The 14392-nt window shown below is 40.0% G+C and overlaps 1 protein-coding gene across 1 annotated transcript in view; it reads right to left on the bottom strand.

Annotated features, from left to right (window-relative positions):
* Window positions 1–14180, bottom strand: part of DDX4 (DEAD-box helicase 4) — a 41712-nt gene extending 27532 nt beyond the window's left edge. The window contains exons 1-6 of the mRNA XM_069776315.1: window positions 14112–14180; window positions 10851–10914; window positions 5018–5086; window positions 4497–4571; window positions 2595–2681; window positions 2181–2261 (exon numbers count right to left, since the gene is read on the bottom strand). Coding sequence (XP_069632416.1) covers window positions 2181–2261; window positions 2595–2681; window positions 4497–4571; window positions 5018–5086; window positions 10851–10914; window positions 14112–14180 — 445 coding nt within the window. The remainder of the gene's footprint in view (window positions 1–2180; window positions 2262–2594; window positions 2682–4496; window positions 4572–5017; window positions 5087–10850; window positions 10915–14111) is intronic.
* Window positions 14181–14392: the final 212 nt, after the last annotated feature.

Raw genomic sequence — 14392 nt, 5'->3', positions numbered from 1 at the left:
GTGAAGTCACACCTAGTATATAAACTGAGGGGAGTGGGGGCTGGGGAATCGCTGCTTGGGGACTAACTGGGCATTAATCGATGGGTGGTGAGTGATTGCACTGTGCATCATTTGTATATTCCAATTCTTTTATTATTACTGCTGTCATTTTATTAGTGTTATCATTATCATTATTAGTTTCTTCTTTTCTGTTCTATTAAACCGTTCTTATCTCAACCCACAAGTTTTACTACTTCTCCTGATTTTCTCCCCCATCCCACTGGGGGGGGGGAGCAAGTGAGAGGCTGCACGGTGCTTCGTTGCTGGCTGGGGTTAAACCACAACACAGAAAAAGCCTTAAACCTAACTTATAGCCTCTAGCTACTCTGTAGAGGAAGTTGTGTTGCTGATTTCAAAGGAGGGGAAAAAAACCCTAACTTTAGTATAAGGTCGCTCTGCAAAAGAATGGAAGCTAGAAATGCAGATAACAGACACAAGACTGAGTGAAGAGGAAAGGCAACAACAAAAGCTGTTCATAGGTTCTCTACTCAAATGTGCAGCTCAAGCCATTCATAAAAATCATACCATGAGACTGACCATTATAAGACCAGTACCACATAAGTGCAGTGACCCTCCAATGCCTCCTTAGTCCTCCCTCATCTGCATTTTTCCTCACTGCAGCAATGCAAGCACAAAAGTATAACATCAGGGTAGCATATTAATCCAATTGCTCATTCTCAACAAGACCAAATTATTAATTCTAAATATAAATACCAGTCTAAAGAGGTAGCCAGTGCTGCAACTTGGATTAGGAATGCTCTGTTCAGCAGCAGTACTCTTAAGCAACTCTGTAAAGCCACAGCTTCATCAAGACTGTGACACAGAATTCAAGCAAAGATGCAAAATACAGTGTGTGTAATTACTTTTAAATACTTATTCTTCCATCAGAAGATATAATATGCTTCCACACTATCTCTAATTGCAAAAAGCATAACTGTTTTAAGAAAAGCCAACACCACCCTACCTTCATTACCTTTACAAACTCTATTAGTGACAGGTCCGCTACTCAGAGATGGAAGCATCAGAACAGCCTAGCAGTGCTTGCTCTGTTCCTTTGCTAGATCCAGACACATTCTCTTACTATAAAAGGACATACTTCTCATGCAACAAACTACTCTTTATGAAGAATTATCTTTCCACATGAGCTTCTATACAGACTAGCGCAACTGTTTCCTACCAATATCCGTAACAGTCTTTACATACTAATACTTCACACACTGGTCATGAAAAAGTAAGGAATGACTATCCTGCATTAAGGATGCAGTTATGTCCCCTATGAGTATTAGCATGTTGCCTCTATAACACTTAAGTTTCTAAAAATCACTATTTTAACTAAATACCTGAAAAACTTCACTTGAACTAAGTCAAACAGAGGCAAATCAATTATTCTTAGGATATTAAGGAGCATTTCTGAAAACACATACTAATCATTCTATCTTTTCTACAGTGAAAAATTCTTTTACCAGGATCACATAAAGTGTTCTTACATTGAGAATACCAGCCATCCACTACCCATTACACTAGTTTAGTGGTATTTCTAATTTGAATTATGGGACTTTTGCAAGTGATAGATGACTATGCACTAGGTAGCACAACACACAGGTTACAAGTTGCAGTATCATCAGTGGCAAAGGAAGATAGAAGCATGAGGGAAAAATCCTTTCTAGATGGCAAAAAAAGCCAACATTAGAATAAAGTATTCAGGAACAGCTGGCCTCTCAGAGCTACAAACCTTAGTTGTCAGCCTGGACAAACCTAAAACAACACTTCCCTTTATAGGGGGGGTGGAAAAAGTCTAGAGTGACTATTTCAAAACTGAGCAAGTTCTTAAAGGCTTGCTTTGAATTTTGGGGTTAGCACCTCCGCTTCACTGGAATTAACTGACCCAGCAGCAGTAGGACCAAGGAAAAAATTACAGAAGACAACAGCTTTGAAAATCCAAATACTAAAATTTATCCAAGTTACAAACACATCTCGTGTGGGCATTCAAGCAAGCTATCTAACATTTGCAGTAGGTTCTTAATTCAGACACAGAGAACAATCACAGGGGCAGCATTTAGCAAAGCTAAGAAGGTACTGCATTGCCACGAATCAGCAACAAGGAAATCTGAAAGGTTCACCACCCTACTAAGAAGTCTCACCTGCATGACCTCCAAATGCTCCTCTTCCTCTAGAGCCAAGAATGCCAGATTGAGGTCTGTCTCTTTGCTCAGCCTTAATACCTGTAAGGAAGACACAGTGTAGTGGCTATGGCATCTAAAATTAGTATACTGAAATACCATGCCTAAAGCTAACACTATTTACTCCAAAAACTCTACACTGCAACAGCTGCAACGGATTCTTTATAACGCCAACCTATGCTGTGCTGTTCCCAGTGATACTATTTTTCAAAGATGCCATCCATGTTCCATAACACTGCTGAAGAATAGAAACTATTTCATAGCTTTCACCTTTATACTTGCAGTTCTTAGGGAGCAAGCAAACCTAGAAAGAATAACCAAATGTATGCTGTTCGCACACAAACCAGTCAACATTAAAAAAACAAAAATACTTACTCTCACTTCGTCCAAAGCCACAAGGAAATCCTCCAAAACCTCTATTTTGTGTACCAGAATCTTCTACAACGTTCCTTTCTTGGAAACCTGCAGTACAGCATAGCACAAAACTTAGTTTGCCCAATTTTGCATGTGTAAATCAAGTGCCTTTTATTGGCAATTATTCTTCACAGTCCTTATTTCATGTATTCAGATAAAAAGTACAATAAAACTAAGTGATTTGCCTCAACATATGAAAAAAATGAAGAGAAGAAATTTTTTGCCAAGAAGTATGACAAGAGTCTACTGCTCTCCCGTACTATTGCTTCTTGCAAGAAGTAAATAAAACATTAAATCTGGAAGTATTTGACTTTACATGCATATATGCTATATAAGCTACTAACTTTCAACTTTTTGGTTATGATGCAGATCAGTCCTCTGGTTCAGTCACAGGACAACTGACAGCATTTGTACCATCTCAGTTTTCATAACCAGTACTGTAGAGTGAGGTAGTATTGCAATTGCTGCCTCCTATGGAGTGAGGATTTGAAAACCTGCCTTTCAGATCTATCAGTTTCTAATTTTTTGTTACTCAGAATTACTTATTCAGTTGCTTGGGACAGGCAGTGCCAAGTATTTAGTCTATTTTTATTTCTAACCCCTTTCCCTAGTCACCCTCCTGATGGGGAGGGAGAGGAAGTAAACAGCCACACACATAAACAAGTTACTAAGATCCAAGCAGTCAACTTGTACTGTCATTTACTCCTTAGTCTTTGTTCTTCAACTGAACACCTGTTCTATCATCTTGTAATGACAAAGAGCATCTTCTGCTAAATGAGAAGTTCTCCTACCACAGCATCTGTAGCTCCCTCTCCACCAATGGTTGGTGCATACCAACATATATGTCATTTGAGTTTTCCCAAATTTAAAAAAAAAAAAGTCACATCTTAAAGGCTCACATGCAAAAGACAGTCTAGATATAAAAGCCCATAAATACTACAGACCTTAAATACAGCTTGTGAGTTACTTGGCAATTGCTGGAGAGTCTACAGCAGAACTGTTCATCATCGTTCCATAGCACCACCAAAGTATTGCTATCTGCTTAGTCGAACAAGTCTGGCATTCCCCTATCTTAATGAGCAGCAACCCAAGAGTTGCAGAAATGGTATAGAATTTTTTGAAAGAATAAACGTAACTTCCAAGTGCCTCCACAGCTGTGCTGCAGGTCAAAACTTTTGCTAAACATGCCCAAACCATGACTGGAGTTTCAGTCTTCCTTGTTTCATAACAAGTCTCACTTACAGCCATAGAACTATCTAGACAGCTGTTATGTGACAGTAGCTTCCACTGCCCTATGTGCTTCCAACAGTAGTTTGTGGAAGCATATACGGCAGTACTGCCAAACTTCCAATTACTAACCTCTTCAATGTGCACTGCATGCAAGAGTGGCACTTGCCATTATAAGCAGGAAGAGGACAGGGATTAAATATTGCTGTATGGATACTAAAGAAAGAAAGCTTTCAGGTCTTCCACAGAAGAGCACTGGTATACCCCCTTCACATGCCATATATGTGAATACTAATACTCAGCTGCCTTTTATACTACATTATGACTCAATGAAATTATCAGAAAAATGCCTTTTTTTCAGGGAGAACAGAATCAAAGCAAGAGGTAAACAAAACATTGATTTTAAATGTAGAGTCCTGCCTTCTACCAAATACGGTGCGGTATTTTATGTTGTACAGTCAAAACTAAGGGGTGATACTGAGTGCCTACATTATGCAGAAATAAGGATTGGTATTACCCTCCAAGTCACAAATACTCATTTGGCTCTGATACAACAAAACTGAGTACCTGAATAGAGAAAATTTAATGTATCAAATACAACTAGCCACTAGAATAACAGACACTCCAGAAAGTTACCTCTGTTTGCAAAATTCCTTCCGCTACCAAATCTACTCGCTGGTTGACGCTGTCTGTTCAGACATTCATCAGTATCTATAATTAGAAAAGAAGAATCAATTTAACATTCAAAGCTATCTTTGACTTCAGGGTAAGCTTTTGGGTTCGGGTAGGTTTGCAGTTTTGTTTTTTCAGTTTGGGGTTTTTTTAACCTCAACCATAAAACTACAGAATCATTCAGGCTGAAAGGGACCTCAGGTCTGTAGCCTACCTCCCACTCAACAACAATAAAAAAACCACCACAAGATGAAGGTGCCCTTTTTAAGACAATGAATTAAAATTACAAAGCTTAGCACAGGTGTAACTACTGTTTTGTATAAGGAATAGCACTACACAGCAACAGTACTGCTACCAATATAGTAAAATCTGAGTTTTCAGAATCTACTCAGACACCAGTTGCAAGGTCCTCCATTCTAAAGGTTTTGTCCAAAAGGAAGGCTTAATCACACCCCAAACTATGAATTTTAACTATACAATCCTACCTCTACTCCTAGAATACCCTCCAAAACGAGCCTGCGTATCCTGACATGTGTTAGATCTTTCAACAGCACCTGGAAAACAACAAGAAAGTAAAACTTTTGACAGTGCCTCCCATAATGTCTTCATGTACAAAACAACTAAGTACAGCCTACATAACTGGACAGTGAGGATGACTGAAAATAGGCTGAACCACTGGGCTCCAAGGGTTGTGATCAGCAGCATAAACTCCAGCTGGAGGCTGTCCTGGTTTCAGCTGGGATAGAGTTAACTGTCTTCCTAGTAGCTCATAAGGTACTATGTTTTGAGTTCAGTATGAGAAGAATGTTGGTAACACTGATGTTTTCAGTTGTTGCTAAGTAGAGTTTAGACTAAAGTCAAGGATTTTTCAGCTTCTCATCCCCAGCCAACAAGAAAGCTGGAGGGGCACAAGAAGTTGGCACAGGACACAGCCAGGGCAGCTCACACAAACTGGCCAACGGTGTATTCCATACCGTGTGACATCCCATCTAGTTTAGGAACTGGAGTGGGGGCAGGGAATCACCGCTCAGGGACTAGCTGGGTGTCGTTCGGCAGGTGGTGAGCAATTGCACTGCGCATCATTTGTACATTCCAATCCTTTTATTATTGCTGTTGTCATTTTATTAGTGTTATCATTCTCATTATTAGTTTCTTCTTTTCTGTTCTACTAAACCGTTCTTATCACAACCCATGAGTTTTAGTTCTTTTCCCGATTTTCTCCCCCATCCTGCTGGATTGGGGGGGAGTGAGTGAGCGGCTGCGTGGTGCTTAGTTGCTGGCTGGGGTTAAACCACGACAAGGCCAATCACCAGCAGAGTACCCCACTGATTGATACCGGGGCCAACACAGTTTGTCATCTTCATTCATGACCCAGATGATGGGATAGAACGCACCCTCAGCAAGTTTGCAGATATACAAAACCAGGACATTAAACACAGGGCTGTGTTTCACTCAGAGAAAACTCAAAACATGCTAGAGACATGGGCAGGCAAGAACCTCAAAGTTCAACAAAGAGAAATGCAAAATCCTGCACCTGGGGAGAAGTAACTCCAGGCACCAGTACACACTGGGGCCAGCCAGCTGGAGAGAGTCTTCACAGAGAAAAACCTGAGGGCTGTGGTGGATAGCAAATTGAACATAAGCCAGTAAGGCCTTACATAAGTAAAGGCCAACAGCCTTCTGGGCTACATTAGGAAGAATGTTACCAGTAGGTGGGGTCCTTATCCACCGATGACACCCTATCTAGACTGCTGTGTCCAGCTCTAGGCTGTCCAGTACAAAACAGACGCTGACATACTGGAATGAGTCCAGTGAAGGATTGCAAAGATAATGAAAAGACTGGTGCATCTGTCACAGAGGGAGTGGTTGAGAGCTGAAACTGCTGTCCCTGGAGACAAGAAGGCTCAAAGAATTTTCCCTCTTATCAGAAGTGAGCGAAGGTAACAGGGAGACAGATTCTTTTCACTGATATCCAACACAAGAGGCAATGGGGACAAATTGAAATACAGGAAATCCCATTTTAACATGAGGAAAATCTTTTTACTCTGAGGGTGGTTAAACACTAGACAAATTGCCCAGAGAGCTTTACCACAGAAATTCAAAACTCAGCTGGACAAGATCCTGACCAACTTCCTATAGTTGACCCTACGCTACGCAAGGATTTGGACCAGCCAATCTTCAGAGTTGCCTTCCAACCTGAGTGATTCTATAAAAACCTAATTCCCTATTTTGCAATATTAAAGTCAAGACTGGGGTACATGAGTAACCATCATAAAAATACAACATCTGAAATAAAAATGTGAAGTCTACAAAATTCCATGACATGCAAGTATATGGCACATCACAGAAACTGATTGGTACTGGTTTTCTTCCAAGTTAAACCTGCTTAACATAATTATATAGCTACCCCTGAAAAAAAATATGCACTAGTATATTCTACCACAAGACAAACACATTAGTTAACGAAGAGATCACCTGTATGCAAGAGCCTGTCATAAATGAAAAAAAGACGACGGAGATTTGGTACATTACCAAGTCACTCAATTCAGAGACTCTGTACAACACCAAACGAAGTGTTAAACTGCTGCTTTCATAGTCCAACCAATGTTCCAAGTTCCTGCTCACTTGGAAGATTTAAGTGAGTAATCTGTGGCAAAGCCAGCATAAAAGATTGATATTCAAGTTTAATGTAACCTGGAACAAGCAGCAAATAAAAACATCTTACCAATTATTTGAATTGGTATTTTTATGGTTTACCACAATAGACTGGCTTTCATTGACCAAGTCTGTTTCCATTTAAAGGGGTGAGGACTCTCTTCCCTTTACTTGCCATCCTAACCCATTCTTATTCCATCACTCCTCTTCCACTGAGATTTCCACACCTTAAGCACACTAAGTTAATTCAATATTAAAAATTTTTGGAAAGCACATCACATGCCAACAAAATACTTGATCAGTAAAGCATCTGCTTTACTAAGTTCCTTCACCATGCTGCCCTCTGTGTTTACTGCCTCTACTAATGAAAGAGGCTGGACAAAACCACAGATTTATAGACACTGAACAGGATAGAACCAATGATCATTCTTTAGTCAAGTCTGCTATGCTTAGCACTTACACCAAATCAACTGTAGACTGCACTGTTACTTGCCAACCAACCTATTCAGACTGGTAGAAGTATAGCATTCACAATTACCATTTGCCTACTATGCAAATTATTCATGAGACTCATGTCTATACAGATTTGCAAGCTAACTGGTCTTGCACTAGCACTACCAAATGCTAGTGTTGAATCAATCACTGTATCATTTACCACTCTAAATTTACTAATTTTCAAGCAACATTTGATAGATTAAGAAGGCTTGAATGAATCCTTGTTTCCAATTCACTGGAATTAAAAACTAGCATTGCATCAACATATCCCTAAACAAGAGCTGTTAGATCCACTGATTTCCTCATCATATGCATTTACTTACATTTTTCTACTGTACATGGGGATTTAAAATTCTGATTTTAACCCATTCGAGAGACATCCACCCCCAAATCTTGCATATACTAAATAAATGTCATTTTAGCAAGACTTTTATTTCTGGGTTTTGTTTGGGGTTTTTTTGTAGTTGGCTGGTTTGGGGTTTTTGTGGGTTTGTTTTTTAAGTACCGAAGAAGTATGAAACAGGAAAAGAATAAAGTTCCTTCAGAGTTAAAAATTCAGAACAGTCTGCCTGCACAGGAAGTTTTCCTTTCATGAAGAAGCAATACAAAGAACAAATTCACTTGTTTAAGTCAAAGTAAAGCTTTATAAAAAAGTAACTGGCATGTATGCAATATTACTTTTAGCTTATCCTCTTTACGATGATTTACACAACAGTACTTCTATTAGATATCGTTTGAAGGAAAAAAAATCAAAATTGAAGTTTAACCTGCATATACTAACTCTACTCATGTTATTTAGTGTCAAACATGCAAGTTATATCACTAACAATACAGTTATAAACTATACAGAGCCTAGAAGTGCACTGCATACAAAAGAGCAGCTCATGAGAGCTTAATTTAAAAAACTCAGCTGAAGCACAATCTGTTCATAAATTAGAAGTTTTGCAAGGGAAAAAAGTAGTAAGGCCCATGCAGCCTTTGGGGGGGGGGGGGGGGGCAGGACACCTTTTTCTATCATGCTGTAGGGAAAGAATCCCTAATACTGATGCACCCTTTTAAACAAGGTCAAGACAAGATGCACGATCTTATCAACTGAGAGCCTCAGCTCCAGACCTCCCAAACAGCTTTAGTTCTGTAAGTCCTTATTTAAAGAGTAAATTAAGTTTACTCATATCTAGCATAAGTAAGCAAATCTCAGTATTACTACCTATGCTTGATAACAATGGTAGAGTTCCCTATAAATGAAGAAGAACCAGAAAGATGATGTTAAGCCAAGAGTCGCTTTGAAGTTGCTCACACTGATCTGAAATAGCACAGTACACCTACCTGAGGAAAAGAATAAATGGTTAACAATGACAGTGAAAACAACATCTTCAGCCCTCCCTGCCATGAGTTCAGTACAATAGGCACAAATCAGAGAATACTTAGTTATTTTTGCAATATGCAATGGAAAAGTTAGCAGGCAGAGCTGACAGCTAGTCAGAAAGAAAGATTTGGAACAAACAAAACATGAAGCTCCAAGACTCACTCCTATGTAACTCACAATTCAAGTTCTCTTCACAAGCACTGGCTTTCCTATTTGTTCTGCGTCCAACCTTTACTGAAGTTAGCAACCTGGAGACCTCATAAAACATTTCTGCTGTTCTAGGATGAATGCAAACCCCGTCCTCCGAATTTTCTGCTTCCTGTAACTGTCCAAATTTAGAGAAATTCAAGTAACACAAGTGATAACTAGTTCCTGCCCTTCCTAATTTCCCAACATCTTGGGGACAAGGAAAAATTAATTCTACCTTTCAGCTATACACTAAAATGCTGGGGAAGGATACATCAGCAATAAACATACTGCACTGTTCTACTTGCTCGTAAACACATGAGCAGTTCTAAACATACGGAGAACTATGAGGAAAGACTGACAAGAGTTATGCATTTTCTCCCTGGAGAAGAAAAGGCTCAGGGAGGACCTTATCACAGTATTCCAGTACTTGCAAGGGCAGCAAAGAAGAGGACAGTGTCTCTCTCTTCACAAAGAGCCACATGGAGAAGACAGAGGGCAATAGGTCTAAGTTGCACTGGGAGAGGTTTCATCTCAATAGATGAAAGAAAATTTTTTTACAGTGAGAACAATCATTCACTGGAACAACCTCCCCAGGGATGTGGTAGAGTCCCCATCACTGGAGATTTTAAAGACGGGAGTGGACAGGGTGCTAGATAATCTCATCTAGACTTCCTTTACCATGAAAGGTTAGACCAGATGATCTTTTGCAACCTGGGCTGTTCTATGATTCTATGATATCAACGTAATTTGTGCTAACCACAATTTGTTAAAATAAAGTTTAGATTATTCTTCCATCAACTAAATGATATAAGCTCAAAATTTTTACCTCAGACTGAATATCACTAAAGTTAAAATAGCCTCAAGCAGTTCTTCAAGCACTCTTAAGTTCAGAGACTACAGTGAGAACACCCTGATGGCCTTATCCCACAGACTCTCAGTTCTAAGCAAAACCTATTTCCTGATCTGACTATTGTAGAGTCACGCAAAGCCGAGCCTGGGTGAAAGCACCTTCAGCAGCAACCCTGGCTTGGCATACTTAAAACTTCTATCTTCTATATCTAAACTTCTTCTAACTTCTCTATCTAAAACATCTGTGCGAGTTTATAAAGGCATCATCTTCATTAAACCAAGAGTGCTTTACAGAAACTTGATACCAAACATCAATATTTTGTCTTGTGGGTTTTGTTGGTTTTGGTTTTTTTATGGATCTAAGTTTCTGTTCAACAACTTCATCTGACCTTTTCTTATCTTCAACACAACTGTCAGGCAGGTCCTAGCCAGAACTGCTCAACATTGCATGTTAACACTTACTTACTTCCAATACTGTTCACGTTAGCACAGCCTGTTCTAGAAATGCTTGTGAGGTTAACACCTGTTGACTCTCATTAGAAGTTATATGCTGTATTCAACACAACTGCAGTAAATAAAGAAGGGCTGAGGGTCAAAAGGAAAGTCTACTTGTTATGTTACCTGTATAATTCGATGTTGCTTACTCCATGAGAGACACATGAAAATATCGCAATGATAATATCATGGTTTTCTTCAATCTCCCAAATTGTTCAAGGGATCAACTCCCCCAAATGCCAGTAAAATCAAAAGTGCCTTTCACATACCAAATGAGCCTATGCTTGGAGTGAAGTCAGACGAGACGCCATGTGGTCTTTCAGAGAAGCTAGCCTACAAAAAGATAAGAGGCACATCATGTTAACACCAGGCCAACCTAAGTACATAAATACAAATGCAGTTGCTAAGCCTTGTACTTCTGCACCTTCTGAAGTGCAGTCTCTCAAAGTCTTCTGCTCATTTCAGTTTCTTACACTTCATTATACTAAATGGCATGCCATTTTCATCTAAATGTCACCAAAACCACATTATACACAGCTGACATGGAGTTAAGTAAGTTTATCTTGCCTTCTGTCACTGATTCATGGAGGCATCAGCTTTGTCTCCTTGTGAACAAACATTTTAACCTTGAGTATAAGAAACATGTATAGTTCAAAACAATACTGTAATCTTTTTAAGTATTTTTCTTTTCCAATCTTTCAGACTGTATTACAAATAATAACCTGTTTTCATCAGTTTCATAACTGCATTTCTGTGTTTTACCAGAGGGTGCTTACAGATTATCTGAAAAGGAGATAACTGAAATATGTCAGTCCCTGTTCATTTATTCAAAGATTCCAATACTCCATTTAAACCAATTCAGAACAGCAACCAATTTTCACATTTTACTCTTATGGTCAGTTTTCTTTCCAGCAGAGGCCATGTTAACCTTCTGCTGTTTAATGCAAGCCAGACATGTACTAGTAAGCCAAAACACTAGCTGAGGTACATCACGTAACTACCAAACCTTTTATTTCAGGACTGTGCTTTTTAGAAATCACTACAGCTTTCACGCTTCTCAATATGACTAGCAATGACTACAGGAAATTAAACGCAAACTGGTAAAATTACTATTCTGAAAGTGTTTGCCATTAATTTCTTCTTCTGGCAACCTTACTTTGAGCCTCATACATCCATCTGGATAAGCTGCTCACGTCTCCTCTTCCTCAAGGCTGAATTTAAAGACACATTAAGACTGATGCCAAGAAAGATTCATTACAGATTCTCCTCAAATTTACTGCAGTTTTTCCTGATAGCAGTACTTATTCAACAACATCAGAAGCAGTAAAACATTATTCTTTAGCTGTCTCTCATTACACTCCTGTATCTTACCCTTCATTGCACAGCAAAGTATTTTGCTGCTATGTAAAAAATAGCAAAATTGAATATGAACAATTTCAACACAAGACTTAGCTCAGAACTAGGCCTGACAGTAGGTACCTGACATCACCCTAGTTCTACTATGAACTCCAAAACTGTATTTTAAGAACTGTTCTCGCCTGCTGCCAAACTCTTGAGATCATTAGGCTGCACAGTTTAACAACTTAAATATACTACAGACTGACCTAATTGTAGCTTTTCTACTGCCAGGAATTTAACTCAAGAGTAACTTCTATGAGCACACTTTTCCAGTTTCAGTTAAAGTGAGCTGGGTTTGCAAATGCTATAGTAGCCCAGCTCACTTTGGAGGGGGAGGGGCGGAGGGGGGCAGTGCAGGGCAAAAGCAGAGCAAAGGCAACTTACAGCAGCAACTTAGAACATCTGAGAGGAAGCAACAGCTCCACCTATTTCTGGGTATATGATAGCTTCCTGAGAGCTTGGGAAGAAGACTGAGAACTATCCAAATCCAGAAACACAGCTACTACATAATCCCAGTCAAGATCTATGAGTCTCTTTGCTTTTCTTCCCTAAAAAGCTGGGTATTAAAAACACTTTCAAAATACACAGCAAAAGGAATGAATCCCTTTACAGAATACAGTGACCATGTTAACTTACTTTTAGAAGACAACTATTCTGATGAGACCTACTCACACATACAGAGCTACAGATGAAATTAAGTCAATCAGCTTGGTTTCTATATACATTTAAGCCTGCTTGAAAAGTCAGATTCCCGTTTTCTAAGATTGCAGTTTTCCAAGCAAATGAGTCCATGTAACAACAACTCACTGCTACCAGAAAGAGATGAGGTTCTGTTTATTTTCTCTTTACCAGCCTCAGTGGTTAAGGCCATCTAAGCCATCTCTCCATCACTGAAGGGTAGTCTTCAGGTTAGAAAATTTAAAGAGCTCACAAAAGCATACAAGCAGCACCAGCACCTGAACAAAACAGCAGCAAGCAAACTGCTGGTGGGGAGGAAACCTTCTCTCATCAGTAACAGTAAACTCCTGTAGCAGCCTAGCATATTTGCAAAAACATACTGTAAATGATATGCAAAGTCCTATCCACAATCCTCAAACAGGTACACTCCTCACCCTTCCTACGGTAGCTATGCTTTTAAGACCGTAAAGTTTGGAAACAACATTAAGTGCAATATTGACTGAACAATGGAGATCAGCTGAGAGTCACCCATGTTCTATTTGTTGCTGTGGTAAAAAAAAAAAAAATACACCACCAATTCAGTGACTTCCAGCAGAGACAGCAAATAGAATAGCTAAAAGGACATTAACAGGGCACAGAGAAAAGTTACAGTTCACATCTAACCCACAGCCAACAGCTACCACCAAAAGACACAATTCTGCTAGTCCCCAATAACACAGTTCCACCACTGCTCTTTCACTATTCAAGTCAGTAATATGCACTGTCAAACCAATCTTGATTTGTGCAAGAAATTGCAGCCTACTGACACCCAAAACCCAGCAAACTGTTCTCAATTTATCTTACCACTTCAGAAAAACTAGAGCTGACAAACATCAGGGAACAGAAATGCATTAGAAGGGAAAGAGGGCAGGCAACATGAACCACCCATTTCACTAGTTACAAAACTTTACTTGAATACCCCTTACCACAACTGATCTGCAATTTTAAGTTTCTACCCTTCATAAGCTTTTACTACTTGCCTTCCAGCCTCTGCTGGTCCACTAGCCTATCCACACAGGTACTCAATTCCCAGCCCATGTATCATACTTAATGAGTTACTAGTATGTATCACCTTTATGCCACATACTTTTCCAAAAAGTACACATCCTCTCAGAACCCAATGTAAGCAGACAGCATTAAGCGGCTGCACAAGTAATATTAATTGGTTACACTGACTATGCCCCAAGAGCCTCCAGGGAGACAAAGCACATCAACATTTTGAGAGACTGAAATTGCTACTATTTGTTAAGAAAACACTGTGCTTTCAACATATAAGTTAAGGGCAAGCTTCTCCAGGTGCCTCGGGAGTCATGGCAACAGGGGACCACAGCCACCCAGGCGTCAGGTCCAGGGGTGGGAGGAAGGAAAGGGAAGAGAAGCAAACATGCTACAGCCCAACAGTTGCTGCCCCATACCTGCTCAAGGGATGGGAGGATTAGTGAGGCCTCGTCCCCCATCTCTGCATTCCAGTCCTCTTGGTTCATGCTGTGCCCTGCCGAATCTGCTCGCGGGAGACAAAACACATTAGCAGCGACCCCCCTGCCCGCCCCCAGCAGGTCCTGCAGTGCCCGCGCAGGGGACACTATGGAGCCTTCCTGTCCCAGCACTTTCGCCCCAACTCCGTCGAGGGGGGTGGGTGTCCTCCCAAGGGGTGAAGCCTTCCGCTTCCACAAGAGAGGCGCTCCTACCTCTTTTC

The sequence above is a fragment of the Haliaeetus albicilla genome, chromosome Z, assembly GCF_947461875.1.
Source record: "Haliaeetus albicilla chromosome Z, bHalAlb1.1, whole genome shotgun sequence".
NCBI lineage: Eukaryota > Metazoa > Chordata > Aves > Accipitriformes > Accipitridae > Haliaeetus > Haliaeetus albicilla.
This window is presented reverse-complemented; position numbering and strand designations above follow the sequence as displayed.